Source organism: Stenella coeruleoalba, assembly GCF_951394435.1.
Source record: "Stenella coeruleoalba genome assembly, chromosome: 4".
In the NCBI taxonomy this organism is placed as follows: domain Eukaryota; kingdom Metazoa; phylum Chordata; class Mammalia; order Artiodactyla; family Delphinidae; genus Stenella; species Stenella coeruleoalba.
The window spans coordinates 120,301,154-120,321,667 of record NC_137149.1 but is presented as its reverse complement, the minus strand read 5'-3'; the positions used below and the strand labels follow the sequence as shown (position 1 = coordinate 120,321,667).

Here is a 20,514-nt window from a genome sequence, read left to right as displayed (position 1 = left end):
TCACGTTCGGCCTGCTTCTGAGATGTTCATCAAGTGGTGTGATGATCTTCATGTGAGACAGGTGAACTCTGCCAGCCGCGGCTCCCTTCCGGCACTCCAAGTAATTACCTTCCACCTGCTTCAGTATCACAAGGACGTCCCCACGCTGGAAGGTACGATATCACTCTCTGAAGCAATTATTATTTAATAAAACATTATTACTTTTTCCACATTTTAATCTTTGGAGCCTAAAGCATTTATAATAACGTGTAAAACAGTAACAGAGGCCAGAGGTTTTTTTTTTTTTTTACATTAGTCAGTAAAGAAAGAGCTGTACTTTACCTTACAAGAAAGTTCTCCAGGGTTTTGCGGGACAATGTCTTCACTGGCAATTCCGTGAGGCACAGACAGCTTAAACATAAACCAATAAAAGGATTATTCACGATCAAATAACCTCGTCCTAAGCGGCTGATCACGCGGGGATTTGGCACATTCGCCTGCAGTATAACCTCCCGCAGTTAAGCTCTTCACTCGGCTTCCTCAAGCTCGGGATCTAGTTGGTGGGGCTGCCGTTTCTCAGGCTGCTCAGAGTCCTCGGGGGCCTGGGGCTGAGCCCACAGGACCTTGGCAGCTGAAGGTGGCCTAAAGTTCCCTTAACAACCACATCCAGGAAGTTCTGCTCTACAGGACAAGGTCCACCAAGTCCCCAGGGCGTCGGAAGGGTAAACACTCAGCACCTGACCTCACGGCCTTTAGTTCAGGGGCGGCTGATAGGGGACTGGTGCCTCCCCTGCGGGGTTGGACTGGCCGCTTCCATCCGCCTTCAATCTCATCTGCTCCTGCAGTCGCTCTGGTACAAGCATCTACTTAAACCCATCTCACTGCCTGACCTCAGTCATTCCTGGTCCACTCAGCTCTGTCTGATCTTAGAATGGCTTTTACTCTGGCCAGAGAACTCTGTTCCCCGCGCCTTGGTAAATTCTGGCTGTTGAGCGCGGGTCGGAGGGCCTGGGCAATATAAAAGGCATGCCCAGGACATGGGATCACACAAGCTCGCTTCCAAAAAGGAAAGGGAGGCTGCACTCAGGAGCAAAGCTGTAGAGTACGAGGGTGTGGCCCTGGGGGGCTGCTCCCCAGCATCTCTGTCAGAGCACCAGGGCGCCCAAGGTACCCAGGTTACCCTGGTTAGCAATTTAATGGTGGGGCGGCCACAGGAACAATGAGGGATTTAAGGAATTATTTCGTAAAGAGACACACTAATACACCGTCATTTTGAATTTATTAATTTCTTTGAGTTGTTCAAATGCTTTGTTGACATGATACCGCTATGCTAAGACCTATAAGCGAAGTCTCATTCCCCCAAATGAGGCTCTTGACACGGGACAGCCAATGCAAGCAGAGACTTTACAGTTAGTAACACTATTTTCTGGGTTGTTTTTGGCTGCACAGCATGGCTTGCGGGATCTTAGTTCCCCGACCAGGGATCGAACCAGTGCCCCCTGCAGTGGAAGCGCAGAGTCCTAACCACTGGACCGCTGGGGAAGCCCCACTAACCCTATTTTCTTAGTATGGCCTAATGGTAAAGAGCATGGGCTCAGAGCCAGTCAGTCTGTGTTCGAATCTTGGCTCTACCATTACTGGATGTGTGACCCTGGACAGGCTACTTAATCTCTCTGAGTCTTATTTTCTTCATCTGTATAATAGAGATAATAATAGTATCTACTTCACAGGGTTGGTGTGAGGAATAAATGAGTTATTTATACATAAAGTGCTTCGAGGAATGCCTGGCTTATAAGTATTCAACACATCAGCTACTGCTTTTATTTATTCATTATTTTTAAGTATCCTATCCCAAAGTACACCCCTGGGTTTTAGCAATTAAAATTTTATCAGTTTAAATGAATATGAATATATATGAATATCCTACCTCCTTCTTATCTGTCTACACCCTTCCCTTAGGAAGATGAAAAAAATCCTAAATTGCTTAAAGTGAAAACAATTTCCAGCTCAGTGATGGAAATGTAGAACAATATGAAATGAATAATTGCTGTTCTTGTTAAGACCTACTGTTGTACAATTGTTTTAAAAAGTGCCAACACCCCTGCTCTCCTTATCATCTTAATTTGTTCTAGATTTCATCAGGTTAACCTGACCAAAATAGAGAGAGCACATCAACTCCGAAGACAAAGGCTTAAGGTCATATGATGAGAAAAACATTCAAAGGGAACAAAATTAATATCTCAACTATCTCAATTACTGATGAAAACTTCTAACTGGTAACTATTAAATGGACCATGATAATCAGGTTTACAAAAGTGGAAAATGAGGGAAAAACCATCCATTTTAATAAGAACTTTCTACTTCAAATTTTACTCTGTGGGCAAGGCAGCTATAAGATATAAACTATATCAAGATACGAATATAATATCTGGCAGAGATACTCCCATCAGTGTAACCTACTGGGTCAGGTTTTTCAGAGTTTCTGTTTGGTCAAGCCAGACAGCAGGTTGCAATCCTTGTCTGCCCTACTTCCTTTTCCTATATTTCTCCTAATAATGAAACCCTGTTTTAAAAGACCTAGGTTTAAACATGGCCTACTTGTCTAAAGCACTCAGTGTCAAGGGGCAATTCCACAGTTGTCTCATCATCTTTTTCTAAGGAATAAGGATCTTACGTATACTTTAGGACAAACCTCTTGACCACAAACATTTTTAAAAGCTACATTTACCATGTATTTCCTGTAGAGAGGGTGTCCTGGTTTGGGGCGAGGGGGCAGCACCGGATCTTGATTTTTAAGGACTTGACTCTTGGCTTTTGAGAGTCCAGACGCCAGGTTACTTGTTTTTTTCTGAAGATCCATGTCAGAAGAAGACCGATTAAAAGGCAGCTTTTTATCTGCTGCTCTGGTTGCAGGAAGTTTTGGGGGAGGTGGTCTCTCAGGGGCCCCCTTGGGAGGAGGCTGTCGAGCTAGTATGCCTTTTCCATTCACAGGTCTGAAAGTCAACGTGGTAGCTGTGAGTCAGTGTTTGATCGACAGTAGGTTCTGTTTTGTCCTTTCTTACACACACACAGCGTTTTGCTAGTGTAAATACCATTTAATGAAACATGCAGGCTATGCTATTTTTTAGCAAATGACTGCTGCATTAAACATTATATTATTTGAAGAAATGCCATGATGTTCCAGCTTCCTCTTATCTTGTACTACATATTCATTAGTTCAAGACAAACAAGCATTTACTATCATGAGCTCTTTAAGGCTCCATTTGCTCTTAAACACACCATGACTGTTTCAGAAAACTAAGGACTTTCTACCAAAGTCTGAGATGAAAAGCTTATAGTAAGATATCAGGTATATGTGATGGAGTCTTGTACATGATTAGAAAAGGTACGTCAAACTCCCCTAATGTTCATGTTATAGGAATCATTATTAAAACACTAATTTAGATTAATATAAAGAAAGCTAGTTCTGAAAATGGGACAATTATTACTTTGAAAGCCTTTCCTTAATCCCTATGATAAAAATAATGTCGAACATAGTAACGTCTTATGATAACATCACAGTTTTTTGTCTAAATAGCCCTGGAATTCAGGAGGGCTGGTCACCTCTGAGCTCATGAGGCCTGTCTCCCTTTGGAAATGCCAAAAACCAGGCTGGTTTCTGGGAACAGGGAGAGAGCGAGCGAGTGTGTGTACGTATGTATGTGTGTGTATACACGCGTGTGTGTTCCAGAAGTGGAGTTTTAGGTTCAGAAAGGAGTCTTGTTCATTTGTTTGAGGAAAAGTAATAGATATCCATGTTTGTGCTCTGTCAGTTTTTGGATTGCATTAAAAAAGGAGCAGAGACTCCTACACCTGCTGTCAGAAGCAAACTGTGGGCTAGTGGCCTGGGTGAATTTGTGAGTTAAATGTATCTCTAAAAGAAGATCGAAGGCCAGCAACACTCAGTTTTCATGATAGAAAAGAGAGTCCAGTCTCGGAGTCATTAGTTTTTCTCTAACTGACTTTTTAGAAGTTTTCCCATGCTTACTTACCTCGGTGGCAACTTTGGGGGTCCTCGCACAGAACCTCCTGACTGACCAGCATGGTCAGATTCCTGCAAGTATCAGAGAATGATTTTTAGTTAAGATGAATCTGAAACAAGAGCTTTTCAAGAGGAATTATGGACAGATTTTGGGCTGGATCTATAAAGTGGAAATGTAGCTGAATTACAGAAAGGAGATTAAAAGAATTTTTTAGTCTTAAGCAATATTAACTCATTTCTCATTCCTACCTACATTGTCCATGTCACAATGCAAGTGAAAACAGAGGAAGAGGCTGGCGCAGGGAGGGGGGTGTCCTGCTACTGTGGACACCAGCCCAACCAACTGCACTGCATGGTTACACATCCAGCATGTTCTGAGGAATTAAGGATGCTGTTTAAATCATGTTGGGTTACACAGCAGCAATTTAAGCAGACATTGTAGGGAATTTTTAAAAAATATGGCAGCTATCTATCCCATGACAACATTTAAGATATGCAGTGCTCCTAAGTTTAAACACATAGTAAGTGAGGTGGTGATCAGTTTGTTTTGCTTAGAACAGGCAGATCTCTCATACTGGATGGTTTCCACATTGTGTGGTGGGTTTTGAACTGGAAGGAGGTGGAACACAACAGAAGCTTAAGGGGTGGCCTGAAAGGAAGGCATGTGAGGAAGAACAGAAAAGGCCCAAGAAAGCAGACAGCTTAGCTTGTACCACTACAGCAAAGGGGTTGGATGTACTGAGAAGAATTTTGTAGGAAAAAGAAAAGGGGGACAGTGCGAAAAACAAAAGATAGGGAGAGTTGGAATGTTTTGGCCTGAAAGTAGATGAGAGAAATTGGAAGTATGGGGATCAACAAGAAGATTTTTTCAGAAGGGGTTCAAACTGTGCTAATTAAATAGGTTTTCCGAACATGTTATGGTCCAGGGATTGGGAAATGAGTATAATACATGGAAAACATTTTCAGATATTCTGTTGAATGAGAAGTCAAAGGATCTTAAAGCCAAGACTTCTGTTTTTTAGGGAAAAGTCTTCACTAAATCCTTCTAATTCTGATTCTCTTTTTTCACCTTTCCTACTTTCTAAGCCCTCATCACTGACCTCCAGGAAATAATATTTCTCCAAGACCACCTGAGAGGGAAAAATGCCAGCTCTTTAAAATTATACTGCCTTTTTAAAAAATATTTATTTATCTTATTTATTTATTTATTTTTGGCTGCGTTGGGTCTTTGCTGCTGCGCATGGGCTTTCTCTAGTTGTGGCGAGCGGGGGCTACTCTTCGTTGCGGTGTGCGGGCTTCCCATTGCAGTGGCTTCTCTTGTTGTGGAGCATGGGCTCTAGGTGTGTGGGCTCAGTAGTTGTGGCACGTGGGCTCAGTTGTTGTGGTTCGTGGGTTCTACAGCGCAGGCTCAGTAGTTGTGGTGCATGGGCTTAGCTGCTCTGTGGCATGTGGGATCTTCCCGGACCGGGACTCAAACCCGTGTGCCCTGCATTGGCAGGCGGATTCTTAACCACTGCACCACCAGGGAAGCCCATATACTGCCTTTTTCTGTAAAAGAGGTTTAACTATAGCTTGGAAATCTTTGGGCTAATTCAGGCTGTTTTCCCCCTTCTTATCTTACAAATGAGTTAAAACTCACTTCTATGGTTTTTAATTCAAACTGAATGTTTACAAGTTTTCCTTAAATACCAAATGATTAATTGCTAATAACTGCGATCGCGTGAATATGTTTCAGTGTTTTATAATCCCATTTTGAAAAACAAATTAAGCTTGCCCTTAAAACTTGGTTTCACTAATGAACTCAGTTAATGTAGTGAGGCAAGTCACCAGCTCATAAACCCTGCAATATTCCAGGCTATCATCCATGCCTTATAAATACACTGTTGCCTATGTGCCCCCTGACAAATAACTGCTATGATACTTGAAAAACTCATTTATTTCTTTGGCTGCCTTTAAAATTAAAACAAACAAGCCAAGAGAAAAACACTCTAGCAGATAGGTAGGAACTTTTATAGCTTTCCTCAAAATTACAGTTGTTAGACACCTTAATAATTAGGGGCAGATTTTTAAAAATATAGATATATAAATCTGACATGGAAAGTTATAGATGGTGTACTTTAATAAACACATATCATAAAATGCAAATCTTGTACCAAATATAGTTTTCTCTGATTGGTTTTACTTTTTTGGGAAATCTTAAATATATTTTTAATTTCTCAATTTTCTATAATGAGCAAAAATAAATCAGCAAAAAAGGCAGCACACTCAAATCCCCCGGGAATGTTAGGCACATTCCAAAAGGCACTGCTGCACCTGACACGTCAAATACTGAGAGTAGGGGCTTGGTTCCTGTAGGAGCCACTGTCTCGTGTTTGCTAAAGTCCAGGTTTGTGTGCAGGTTCTGCTGACAGTCTTTGGAAGATTACTGATTAGGGATTTCCTGCTCTTCAATAGTCCACACATGAATGGAGCTCCTCTGTACCTGCTTTTTGTAGTTTTTCTCTAGCTCTGACATCCCTGAACTTTGGCTTCTGACGTGTTCCGGTAAGCATTTTAGCTCCTGGTGAAGTTGGTTTTTCGGCTTGTACTGCCCTGTAGATGCCATCTTTTTTTTTTTTTTTTTTTTTTTGCGGTACACGGCCTCTCACTGTTGTGGCCTCTCCCGTTGCGGAGCACAGGCTCCGGACGCGCAGGCTCAGGAGCCATGGTTCACGGGCCCAGCCGCTCCGCGGCATGTGGGATCTTCCCAGACCGGGCACGAACCCGTGTCCCCTGCATCGGCAGGCGGATTCTCAACCACTGCGCCACCAGGGAAGCCCGCAGCCATCTTTTTGTTCATGTTCTTTGGAATGGTTTCCTATATTCTAATTTCAAAATAATTCCCTGTTTTTTTGTTTGTTTTTTCAAAAAACAGATATTTCTTCCAAAACCATATTCTTGTCTGTTGGAATCACTGAGCAGCCTCTGAAGATGTGCCTTCTCTTTTTTCTCCAGGAATTGGTACCACTTCTCATGTCCTGAATTCATTAGCCATCTCCTATGCTGCAGCTGTGACTCCTTCCACCTTCTGGGCAGCGTCCCCTGACTCTCCTCTGGCACCGGCTGGCAGACACCTCGCGGGCGGCTCTGGCAGCCTTGGGTTTCCACAGAAGCGTCTGTTCCTGCTGAGAGAATAGTGCCAGTGGCTCCTGTGGTTCCTCACCCTGGATTCCCTCATCGTTTAAGCGAAGAAAGTGGGATTCTGCAACTACAGCCACCTTGTCCTGCGATGGAAAGTTCCCTGGCACTCAAGGCAGGAGAAATAGTCAAGGGTCTTTGTCCTGTGTCTCATCAGAAGACACAACTTTCAAAGACCGTGCCTTTCCTCATGGATCATCACAGTGGTGAAGCACTCTTTCTAGAGACCCTCCCCACCACCTGAAGCCATTCTGGCCTCTGATCTAAAATTCACTCAGTAACTGTAATTCTCAAAACCAAAGGAATTTCTCAGGCACAGTTTTGACTTTTGGGCCCTGGAAATCTAAGTGCATGACTTCAGCCAAATCATTTAACTTGGGGTCTTTTTCTCTCCTCTTCTTCCTTCAGACCCAGTGTGTCTATTATGGTATGTATTCATTACAGTACAGCACAGAGTGCTTTGACCACGCCCCCCTCCGGCCCCCATCCTTTGTAAACAGCGCAGGACAGGATTTCCCTCATGTTGTTTATGCGAGATACAAACAGTTATGAATATGGTCCCTCTCCAGATGGCTTAGTTTATTCTAACTTCCTTTCCTTGTTTTTTCTAAAATGTTTGAGTTGCTTTGTGAACTGCTTAACACCAAATGGAATAATACTTAATATTTTAATAGAGCTTTATGGGTTTACAAAGCCCATGACATGACTCAGTGAATGCTTTTGTATGCCTACTCATCATCCTCTCATTCCTCGTTACAACCCTTTAGAGTAGAAGCCAGTAACCTTCTCAAGTAACTTTTCCTCTATGGAAATTTGGGATTTTCCCATTCAACAATAGTATGGTGGGAGCCCTATCATCCTCTTTTGGGTCATCTTGGCCGTTTTTTTTTTTAATTTTTTTGGCTCTGCTGCACGGCATGTGGGATCTTAGTTCCCTGACCAGGGATCAAACCCGCACCCCCTGCACTGGAAGCGTGGAGTCTTAACCACCGGACTGCCAGGGAAGTCTCTAGCCCAGTGTTAATAAAAATTTATTACCAAGTATTTTGAAATGCAAGTGATCACTAAATTTTAATTCAGCCCACAGAAAAATCTCATTAACTTGACATTGGCTAATTCAATTTAATGTCTCCTTCAAAGAAATTTCTCTTCACTAGATGATTAGATGGGTTTGCATGTATAATAGCATAGTTAATGCACAAGTGTAAAACTATTATGAAGTTTGAACTGAAAATTTTGCTCAAAGACTTTAAGAACTGGTTTCTTTTGAAACAAACCTTAAAGATAATCTATCATATGGGAATTTGAAAAAGTATAGAAAAACAGTATCGAGGTTGAAATTAAAAAAAAAAAACTTTTTACCACCATCTGTTAACAAGTACATGATAAAGCACTACTTTTTAAATTTAAAAAATAATTCTCTCCTAAATTTCAGATGAACAAATTCTTATGATAATTATCTTAAAATTATGTCACTATTTCAGTATTTTATTTTTTTAAAGATCTATTTATTATTTATTTATTTTATTTTTGGCTGCATGAGGTCTTAGTTGTGGCATGCAGGATCTTCACTGAGGCATGTGGGATCTTTTGTTGTGGCGCACGGGCTGCTCTCTAGTTGAGGTGTGTGGGTTTTCTTTTCTCTAGTTGTGGCACGCAGCCTCCAGGGAGCATGGGCTCTGTAGTTGTGGTGCACGAGTTCCAGGGCACGTGGACTCTGTAGTTTAAGGCACATGGGCTCTGGATGAGGTGCGTAGGCTCAGTATTTGTGGTGCGCGGGCTTAGTTGCCCCGTACGCGGCATGTGGGATTTTAGTGCCCTGACCAGGGATCGAACCTGCGTCCTCTGCATTGTAAGGCAGATTCTTTACCACTGAACCACCAGGGAAGTCCCTAATTTGGTATTTTAAATAAAACCTGATAATTGAACTAAATCTTTACACAAAAATTAAAGGGTTTTAGAGATTTTCAATAACTTTCTCATTATTAGTGCTATTTAAAAGACAATGCCATAATATCGGTATAGGGCAAATTATTTTATGATGAAGTACAATGAATTAGCCTAATTCTTTTATTTTATAGGAATTTAAAAAATATTAAATAAGTACATGGAGCTTAGAAATTGGTTTTATCTGGCCAATAGTAAAATAATTTAGACATCAGCTGATTACTTAAAATTAGTGCATAGCTTAGTCTTCAACCTAAGATTACCTATAATGACAACTTACCAAGTTTCTAGTTCTGTTAGCATTACCGAGTTTTCCGGATACTGTGCTGAAGGTGTTTCCAATGGGTTTTTCAGTAGGGAGAGGAGGTGGGCTTTGTGGATCCTCCTCATGTGAACCTGGAAAAATAGCAGTAATTAATTAATCAATAATTTCTAGTCTTCTGGGGTTTCAAGGGATGAAATGATTACAGCTTGGTTCCCTATTCAGAAAATGGCTATTGTAACAGATGCACACAGGGGCTTCCCTGGTGGCGCAGTGGTTGGGAGTCTGCCTGCCGATGCGGGGGACGCGGGTTCGTGCTCCGGTCCGGGAGGATCCCACATGCCGCGGAGTGGCTGGGCCCGTGGGCCATGGCCACTGAGCCTGTGCTCCGCAATGGAAGAGGCCGCAGTGGTGAGAGGCCTGCGTACCACAAAAAAAAAAAAAAAAAAAAGATGCACACAAAGAATGGAGAGCTAAGCAAATGAGAAAGGTATTCTGGCAAACCTCAGAACATTGACGAGCTAGTAGGCATCGGTTACTTTTTACCAAGTGTTTTATAGAGATTAAAAATAATACTAAATAATTATAACAGCAAGCCAGCACTTGTTGAGAACCGTCTATGGGCCGCGCATTAAGTTAAGGCACTTTATTCATATACATTTCTCCAAACCAACCTCAATCTAAGTGCTAGATCTGTTGAGTCTACTGGCTAGTAGCCACATGTGGCAATTTAAACTTAAATCTTAATTAAAATTAAATAAAATTAAAATTTCAGTCCCTCAGTTGCATTAGCCACATTTCAACTGCTCAGTAGCCACAGGTGGCTATTGGCTACCATATCGGACAGCACCATACTAGATAATATCCTACCCATTTTACAGATGAAGAAACTGACGCTGAGAAGAAAATAAATGCGCTAGCCAGGTCTTAATGCTAGTAATGGTCAGATGGGTTTGAAACCAAAAGCCTGTACGCATTGTAGTAAGGCATGCGTCTCCCTAATAGGTGGTGTATCCAACCCTCCCCCATCCAAATAATTAAATGTGTTTTCTAATATATTAGCTCCAGATTAATGGGCTTCATTGCTCCCATTTTAACAAGCAATAACTTTACATCCAAACTACATCCTTAACCCAGAGATAGTGCACTCCCAACTTATTTTAAAAAGAAGAAAACAAAGATGACCAGATTTAATTAGTGACAGCTAATTAAAATCTGTGTGCAAAACACTTGGAGAGAGCATGACTGTAACATACTAAAGGAGGCTAAAGCCAACTTTCACTGGTTCGGGCATTTAAAGGAGAGAGAGGAATTTTTCCCATTCAAATGAACACTCTCTGCTTCCATTTCACATGAAAAACCTATAACAAAACAAGAGGATGATTTGTCAGGTTCCTGTTTTATCCACAGACAGGAAAACACTCTCAAAAGGGGGAAAATACCCAGGCCAACTCCTAGGAGAACAATGATTTAGAGACAGACGAGTGTCCTTAGTTGAGAAGCAGTGCTGCGTGGGGAATTAAGACACACACAGGGATGGTCCAACTCAGTCACCATCTTGAAGATTTTCTCTGTGCTGCAGTTTCCTTACTGAAGGGTACAAAGCAGTAAGAATATGAAAGCAGAGAGGAGATAGCTTATGGGAAGGAAGGGACATAGTAATTATCTGGTGTGGGTATGTGGGGGAGGTGCAGATTTTCAATTTCAAACTGTGTGGTCAGCAGAGTGCTCAGTGAGAAAAGTGGCATTTCAGCAAAGACCTGAAGGAACAGTGAAGGAGCGAGCCATGCAGAGATCTGGGGAAAGGACATCCTAGTCAGAAGAAACAGGTCCCCAGGGGAAGAAGCTGACAGGTTCAGAGCAAGGAGTTTTGCACCACAAAGCTGTTCCTTTCTTTTCTTGTCCATTCCAAGTTCTTTTTCCTCCACAGCAATATACGCATTGCTTAATAATCGTAATAATAAAATTCTGGGGAACTGGTTTTTTTTTTTTTTTTTTTTTTCCAGTACGCAGGCCTCTCACTGTTGTGGCCTCTCCCGTTGTGGAGCACAGGCTCCGGACGCGCAGGCTCAGCGGCCATGGCTCACGGACCCAGCCGCTCCGCGGCATGTGGGATCTTCCCAGACCGGGGCACAAACCCGTGTCCCCTGCATCAGCAGGCGGACTCTCAACCCCTGCGCCACCAGGGAAGCCCTAGGGAACTGGTGTTTGATATACATAGAATTCCCTAGGAACTGGCACTTCAGTTCTCTCACATATAGCGGTACAGAACTCAGCTTTCTAATAGTTCCTGGAGCTTTGTCAGGATAATAAATAAAGGTGCTTTCTCAATATACCCTTCTCAGGATTTCAGGACTATTAATCCAATTTATAAGTGTGTAGAAAAGAGTAAACACAGCAGGCCTGAGTTACAAGGTTGGTCCTTGCTGGCACCTAGGAACTTGCATTTTTGGAAGCTTCGCACCATTTCTAGAACAGATAAAACAAAAGAATATGGTTTATGCTGAACACCTGCTTTCCTTCTGGGAAATCTGGAATTTTGATACATGCCCAAATTCCTAGAGGTGTCCATGTAACCAGCCCCCAACAAAAACCCTTGGGTATTGAGTCTCTAATGAGCTTCCCTGATTGACATTTCACATCTGAGTGGAGTTAGGTACACCCTGTGTGACTCCACTGGGAGAGGACTCCTAGAAACTTGTGCTGGTTTCCTGCAGACTTTGCCCCGGGCACCTTTTTCCTTTGCTGATTTTGCTTCGCATACTTTTGCTATAATAAATCACAGCCACGAACACAACTATATGCTAAATCCTGTGAGTCCTCCTAGCAAATCGTCAAACATGGGGATCTGGGGGACCCTGACACATAGGAGAATACATTTAAATGTAAAAGTTATATTACATAAAGCCACATGAGCTTCAGGTAATATTTATTATCATTCTATCTCACGCAGCTTATTAAAACTCCAAATACTTTTTTTTTTAAATGCTTGGCTTTTTTTGTTTGTTTGTTTTTGTTTATTTATTTATTTATTTTTGGCTGTGTTGGGTCCTCATTTCTGTGCGAGGGCTTTCTCTAGTTGTGGCAAGCAGGGGGCCACTCTTCATCGCGGTGCGTGGACCTCTCACAATCGCGGCCTCTCTCGTTGCGGAGCACAGGCTCCAGACGTGCAGGCTCAGTAGTTGTGGCTCACGGGCCCAGCCGCTCCGCGGCATGTGGGATATTCCCAGACCAGGGCTCGAACCTGCGTCCCCTGCATTAGCAGGTAGACCCTCAACCACTGCGCCACCAGGGAAGCCCGCAAATACTTTTAACAAGGTAACAGTGAGCAGGCCGACAACCCGATGAGCGGTCCTGTCACTAATCTGTAGGCTATATAATACTGTCAAAAGAAACATACGACCAGTTCTTCAGTCTAACACTACCATATAAGCTCCTAAGAAGCGAGAACCCACTAGAATTTGGTACCCTTGACTTTCTCTCCTCCTCATTCTTCATAGAAACTCCGTTCAATCTTCTCACTACTTGGCTTAGAGCCATCAGTTAATAAAACCATCAACAGACTAAAACCAATATGATTCTTCCAGGTAGTATTTTATAGAGAAACCATACCCCTAAACTAAGTTTCATGGCATTCCAGGGGATGCCTACAGTGTAACCCTGGGATGCTGCAGGTGAAGGACTGGGACACTTGCTCTGCTGTCGGCAGGAATGGAGTGGCAGAATCTTGTTAGACAAAGGCAAGGATGCAACTGGGCTGTGCAAAAGCACTAAAGGAAATGAAAGGAAAGCAGAGGCTCACAGAGAAAGCTGTGTGATCACCCAGGAACTGCTCTGGAACCTACTGTACGTGCATTCACGTGCATACATACTCAGCTTTTTCTAATCTCTAGGGCCTAAGGTAAACAGTTCTGGCCCTCTTGGCTTCTCTCTTATGATAATATCAGATGTATCTGCAGGATTTATTAAATAAAATTCATCCAAAATTTCATTTATTGTAACACTGAAAAATCAAGTAAGGAAGTGTATGAAAACGTAGTGTTGGGGCTTCCCTGGTGGCGCAGTGGTTGAGAGTCTGCCTGCTGATGCAGGGGACGCGGGTTCGTGCCCCACACCGGGAAGATCCCACATGCCACGGAGCGGCTGGGCCCGTAAGCCATGGCCGCTGAGCCTGCACATCGGAGCCTGTGCTCTGCAACGGGAGAGGCCACAACAGTGAGAGGGCTGCGTACCATAAAAACAAAACAAAACAAAACAAAAAAACCCCGTAGTGTTATACAAATTAAAATAATATTTTTATACACTGTTATGTTTTTATAACTCTTGGTTACTCCCCTTCAGACAACTCACACATAGCTATATTTAGATTATGCTCATTCGAGTAATACATTCCTGACAGACATATACAACTGTATTTGCTATCAGTTTCAAAACTTTCCTACCAAATCTTTACTACTGGCACTAACATACGATATTACAATTACTCTGAGTTTCAGCCTCCCTCTATTGTTTCTGCCTCAGACAATGTTAAAGAGAAGTAAAAACCAAATTTACTGTACTGGACTTCCCTGGTGGCACAGTGGTTAAGAATCCGCCTACCAATGCAGGGGACATGGGTTCGAGCCCTGGCCTGGAAAGATCCCACATGCCGCAGAGCAACTAAGCCCATGTGCCACAACAACTGAACCTGTGCTCTAGAGCCCGCAAGCCACAACTACTGAGCCCGTGTGCTGCAACTACTGAAGTCCGTGTGCTCTAGGGCCCATGTGCCGGAATTACTGAGCCTTCACGCCTAGAGCTCATGCTCTGCAAAAAGAGAAGCCACCGCAATGAAAAGCCCGTGCACTGCAACAAAGAGTAGTCCCCGCTCGCCACAACTAGAGAAAGCCTGCATGCAGCAACGAAGACCGAATGCAGCCAAAAATAAATTTAAAAAAACCAAAAAAATAAAATTTGCTGTACTAATTGTCTAAAGAATTATGAGAAAACAACTTGTTTTTAAATGTTCTCGAGGGGAGGACCTTCAAGATGGCGGAGGAGTAAGACGTGGAGATCACATTCCTCCCCACAAATACATCAAAAATACATCTACATGTGGAACAACTCCTACAGAACACCTAATGAATGCTGGCAGAAGACCTCAGACTTCCCAAAAGGCAAGAAACTCCCCACGTACCTGGGCAGGTCAAAAGAAAAAAGAAAAAACAGAGACAAAAGAATAGGGATGGGACCTGCACCTCTGGGAGGGAGCTGTGAAGGAGGAAAAGTTTCTACACACTAGGAAGCCCCTTCACTGGTGGAGATGAGGGGTGTGGCGGGGGGGAAGCTTCGGAGCCACAGAGGAGAGCACAGCAACAGGGGTGCGGAGGGCAAAGCGGAGAGATTCCCGCACAGAGGATCGGTGCCGACCAGCACTCACCAGCCCGAGGGGCTTCTCTGCTCACCCACTGGGGTGGGTGGGGGCTGGGAGCTGAGGCTCGGGCTTCCGAGGTCAGATCCCACGGGGAGGACGGGGGTTGGCTGCGTGAACACAACCTGAGAGGGCTAGTGTGCCACAGCTAGCCAGAAGGGAGTCCGGGAAAAAGTCTGGAATGGCCTAAGAGGTAAGAGACCATTGTTTCGGGGTGTGCAAGGAGAGGGGATTCAGAGCAACGCCAAATCGAGCTCCAGAGACGGGCGCAAGCTGCGGCTATCAGCATGGACCCCAGAGACAGGCATGAAATGCTAAGGCTGCTGCTGCCGCCACCAAGAAGCCTGTGTGCGAGCACAGGTCACTATCCACACCTCCCCTCTTGGGAGCCTGTGCAGCCCGCCACTGCCAGGGTCCCGTGATCCAGGGACAACTTCCCAGGGAGAGCACATGGCACGCCTCAGGCTGGTGCAACGTCACACCAGCCTCTGCCACCACAGGCTCGCCCCACATCCGTACCACTCCCTCTCCCCAGCCTGAGTGAGCCAGAGCCCCCTAATCAGCTGCTACTTTAACCCCGTCCTGTCTGGGCAGGAAACAGATGCCCTCAGGTGACCTACATGCAGAGGCGGGACCAAATCCAAAGCTGAACCCCAGGAGCTGTGGGAACAAAGAAGAGAAAGGGAAATCTCTCCCAGCAGCGTCAGGAGCAGCAGATTAAATCTCCACAATCAGCCTGATGTACCCTGCATCTGTGGAATACCTGAATAAACAACGAATCATCCCAAAATTGAGGCAGGGGACTCTGGGAGCAACTGTAGACTTGGGGTTTGCTATCTGCATCTAATTTGTTTCTGGTTTTAGGTTTATCTCAGTTTAATATTTAGAGCTTATTATCATTGGCAGATTTGTTTATTGATTTGGTTGCTCTCTTCCTTTTTTTTTTTTTTTTTGCGGTACGCGGGCTTCTCACTGTTGTGGCCTCTCCTGTTGCGGAGCACAGGCTCCAGACGCACAGGCTCAGCGGCCATGGCTCACGGGCCCAGCTGCTCCGCGGCATGTGGAATCTTCCCGGACTGGGACACAAACCCGTGTCCCCTGCATCAGCAGGCGGACTCTCAACCACTGTGCCACCAGGGAAGCCCCCCTTTAAAAAAAAAAAAAAATATATATATATATATTTTTTTTTTTTTCTCTTTTTGTGAGTGTGTATGTGTATGTGTATGCTTCTTTGTGTGATCATGTCTGTATAGCTTTGATTTTACCATTTGTCCTAGGGTTCTGTCTGTTGTTTTTTTCTTTGTTTGTTTGTTTTATGGTTATTTTTTTAGTACAGTTTTTAGCACTTGTTATCATTGGTGGATTTGTTTATTGGTTTGCTTGCTCTCTTCTTTTTCTTGTTGATTACCTTTTTATTTTAATAATTCTTTTATTTTTTATTTTAATAACTTCATTTTATTCTTCCTTCCTTCCTTCCTCCCTCCCTTCCTCTCTTTCATTTTCTCCCTTTTCTTCTGAGCTGAGTGGCAGACAAGGTCTTGGTGCTCCGGCCAGGTGTCAAGCGTGAGCCTCTGAGGTGGGAGAGCCTGGTTCAGGACATTGGTCCACAAGAGTCCTGCCAGGTACACATAATATCAAATGGCAAAAGCTCTCCCAGAGATCTCCATCTCAACACTAAGACCCAGCTCCACTCAACGACCAACAAGCTACAGTGCTGGACACCCTATGCCAAACAACTAGCAAGACAGGAACACAACACCACCCGTTAGCAGAGAGGCGGCCTAAAATCATAATAAGGTCACAGACACGCCGAACCACACCACAGGACGTGGTCCTGCCCACCAGAAAGACAAGATCCAGCTTCATCCACCAGAACACAGGCACTAGTCCCCTCCACCAGGAAGCCTACACAACCCACTGAACCAACCTTAGCCACTGGGGGCAGACACCAAAAACAATGGGAACTATGAACGTGCAGCCTGCAAAAAGCAGACCCGAAATGCAGCAAGTTAAGCAAAATGAGAAGACAGAGGAATACACAGCAGATAAAGGAGTAAAGTAAAAACCCACCACACCAAACAAATCAGAGGAACTAGGCAGTCTACCTGAAAAAGAATTCAGAGTAATGATAGCAAAGACGATCCAAAATCTTGGAAATAGAATGGAGAAAATACAAGAAACGTTTAACAAGGACCTAGAAGAACTAAAGAGCAAACAAACAATGATGAATGACACAATAAATGAAATCAAAAATTCTCTAGAAGGAATCAATAGGAGAATAACTGAGGCAGAAGAACGGATAAGTGACCGGGAAGATAAAAGAGTGGAAATAACTACCACAGAGCAGAATAAAGAAAAAAGAATGAAAAGAACTGAGGACAGTCTCAGAGACCTCTGGGACAATATTGAAAGCACCAACATTCAAATTATAGGGGTCCCAGAAGAAGAAGAGAAAAACAAAGGGACTGAGAAAATATTTGAAGAGATTAGAGTTGAAAACTTCCCTAATGTGGGAAAGGAAATAGTCAGTCAAGTCCAAGAAGCACAGAGAGTCCCATACAGGATAAATCCAAGGAGAAACACGCCAAGACACATGTTAATCAAAGTATCAAAAATTAAATACAAAGAAAAAATATTAAAAGTAGCAAGGGAAAAGCAACAAATAACATACAAGGGAATCCCCATAAGGATTCAGCTGATTCCTCAGCAGATTCCTCAGCAGAAACTCTGCAAGCCAGAAGGGTGTGGCAGGACATATTTAAAGTGATGAAAGGGAAAAACCTACAAGCAAGATTACTCTACTGAGCAAGGATCTCATTCAGATTCAACGGAGAAATTAAAACCTTTACAGACAAGCAAAAGTTAAGAGAATTCAGCACCACCAAACCAGCTTAACAACAAATGCTAAAGGAACTTCTCTAGGCAGGAAAAACAAGAGAAGGAAAAGACCTACAATAACAAACCCAAAACAATTAAGAAAATGGTCATAGAAACATATATATCGATAATTACCTTAAATGTAATTGGATTAAATGCTCCAACCAAAAGACACAGACAGGCTGAATGGATACAAAAACAAGACCCATATATATGCTATCTACAAGACAGCCACTTCAGACCTGGGGACACATACAGACTGAAAGTGAGGCGATGGAAAAAGATATTCTATGCAAATGGAAATCAAACGAAAGCTGGAGTGCCAATTCTCATACCAGGCAAAATAGATGTTTAAATAAAGACTATTACAAGAGACAAAGAAGGGCACTACATAATGATCAAGGGATCAGTCCAAGAAGAAGATATAACAATTGTAAATATTTATGCACCCAACATAGGAGCACCTCAATACATCAGGCAAATGCTAACAGCCATAAAAGGGGAAATCAACAGTAACACAATCATAGTAGGGGCCTTTAACACCCCACTTTCACCAATGGACAGATCACCCAAAATGAAAATAAATAAGGAAACACAAGCTTTAAATGATACATTAACAAAATGGACTTAATTGATATTTATAGGACATTCCATCCAAAAACAACAGAATACGCTTTCTTCTGCTCATGGAACATTCTCCAGGATAGACCATATCTTAGGTCACAAATCAAGGACTGGTAAATTTAAGAAAATTGAAATTGTATCAAGTATCTTTTCTGACCACAACGCAATGAGACTAGATATCAATTCCAGGTAAAAATCTGTAAAAAATACAAACACACGGAGGCTGAACAATACACTACTAAATACCCAAGAGATCACTGAAGAAATCAAAGAGGAAATAAAAAAATACCTAGAAACAAATGACAATGAAAACACGATGACCCAAAACCTATGGGATGCAACAAAAGCAGTTCTAAGAAGGAAGTCTACAGCAATACAATCCTACCTCAAGAAACAAGAAACATCTCAAATAAACAACCTAACCTTACACTAAAGCAATTAGAGAAAGAAGAACAAAAAACCCCCAAAGTTAGCAGAAGGCAAGATCATAAAGATCAGATCAGAAATAAATGAAAAAGAAATGAAGGAAACGATAGCAAAGATCAATAAAACTAAAAGCTGGTTCTTTGAGAACATAAACAAAATCGATAAACCATTAGCCAGACTCATCAAGAAAAAAAGGGAGAAGACTCAAATCAACAGAATTAGAAATGAAAAAGGAGAAGTAACAACTGACACTGCAGAAATACAAAGGATCATGAGAGATTACTACAAGCAACTCTATGCCAATAAAATGGACAACCTGGAAGAAATGGACAAATTCTTAGAGAAGCACAACCTTCTGAGACTGAACCAGAAAGAAACAGAAAATATAAACAGACAAATCACAAGCACTGAAATTGAAACTGTGATTAAAAATTTTCCAACAAACAAAAGCCCAGGATCAGAAGGATTCACAGGCGAATTCTATCAAACATTTAGAGAAGAGCTAACACCAATCCTTCTCAAACTCTTCCAAGATATAGCAGAGGAAGGAACACTGCCAAACTCATTCTACGAGGCCACCATCACCCTGATAACAAAATCAGACAAAGATGTCACAAAAAAAGAAATCTACACACCAATATCACTGATGAACATACATGTAAAAATCCTAAACAAAATACTAGCAAACAGAATCCAACAGCACATTAAAAGGATCATACACCATGATCAAGTGGGGTTTATCCCAGGAATGCAAGAATTCTTCAATATGCAAATCAATCAATGTGATAAACCATATTAACAAACTGAAGGAGAAAAACCATATGATTAATCTCAATAGAAACAGAAAAAGCTTTCAACAAAATTCAACACCCATTTATGATAAAAACATGCCAGAAAGTGGGAATAGAGGAAACTTACCTCAACATAATAAAGGCCAGATATGACATACCCACAGCCAACATTGTTCTCCATGATGAAAACTGAAACCATTTCCACTAAGATCAGGAACAAGACTAGGTTGCCCACTCTCACCTCTATTATTCAACATAGTTTTGGAAGTTTTAGCCACAGCAATCAGAGAAGAAAAAGAAATAAAAGGAATCCAAATCAGAAAAGAAGAAGTAAAGCTGTCACTCTTTGCAGATGACATAATACTATAAATAGAGAATCTTAAAGATGCCACCAGAAAACCACTAGAGCTAATCAACGAATTTGGTAAAGTAGCAGGATACAAAATTAATACACAGAAAACTCTTGCATCCCTATATACTAATGATGAAAAATCTGAAAGAGAAATTAAGGAAACATTCCCATTTACCACTGGAACAAAAAGAATAAAATACCTAGGAATAAACTTACCTAAGGAGACAAAAGACCTGTATGAAGAAAACTATAAGACCTGTATGAAGAAAACTATAAGACACTGATGAAAGAAATTAAAGATGATACAAACAGATGGAGAGATATACCATGCTCTTGAATCAACATTGTGAAAACGACTCTACTACCCAAAGCAATCTACAAATTGGATGCAATCCCTATCAAACTACCAATGGCATTTTTCACAGAACTAGAATAAAAAATTTCACAACTTCTATGGAAACACAAAAGACCCCGAATAGCCAAAGCAATCTTGAGAAAGAAAAAACGGGGCTGGAGGAATCAGGCTCCCTGACTTCAGACTATACTACAGAGCTACAGTCATCAAGACAGTATGGTATTGGCACAAAAACAGAAACACAGATCAATGGAACAGGAAAGAATGCCCAGAGATAAACCCATGCACATATG

At 42.4% G+C, this 20,514-nt stretch overlaps 1 protein-coding gene across 7 annotated transcripts in view; it reads right to left on the bottom strand.

The window, feature by feature from the left end:
• Window positions 1-20,514, bottom strand: part of SH3D19 (SH3 domain containing 19) — a 180,801-nt gene that overhangs the window by 21,551 nt on the left and 138,736 nt on the right. For 6 of the 7 annotated variants that reach the window (XR_013827932.1, XM_079919271.1, XM_079919272.1 and 3 more), the window contains exons 9-13: window positions 9,405-9,520; window positions 4,011-4,072; window positions 2,708-2,972; window positions 322-390; window positions 5-145 (exon numbers count right to left, since the gene is read on the bottom strand). Coding sequence is in view for 6 of the 7 variants with exons in the window: in XM_079919271.1 (XP_079775397.1) it covers window positions 5-145; window positions 322-390; window positions 2,708-2,972; window positions 4,011-4,072; window positions 9,405-9,520 (653 nt within the window). In the remaining variant the exon portion in view is untranslated. The remainder of the gene's footprint in view (window positions 1-4; window positions 146-321; window positions 391-2,707; window positions 2,973-4,010; window positions 4,073-9,404; window positions 9,521-20,514) is intronic. The other variant, XM_079919275.1, reaches the window with a different exon arrangement.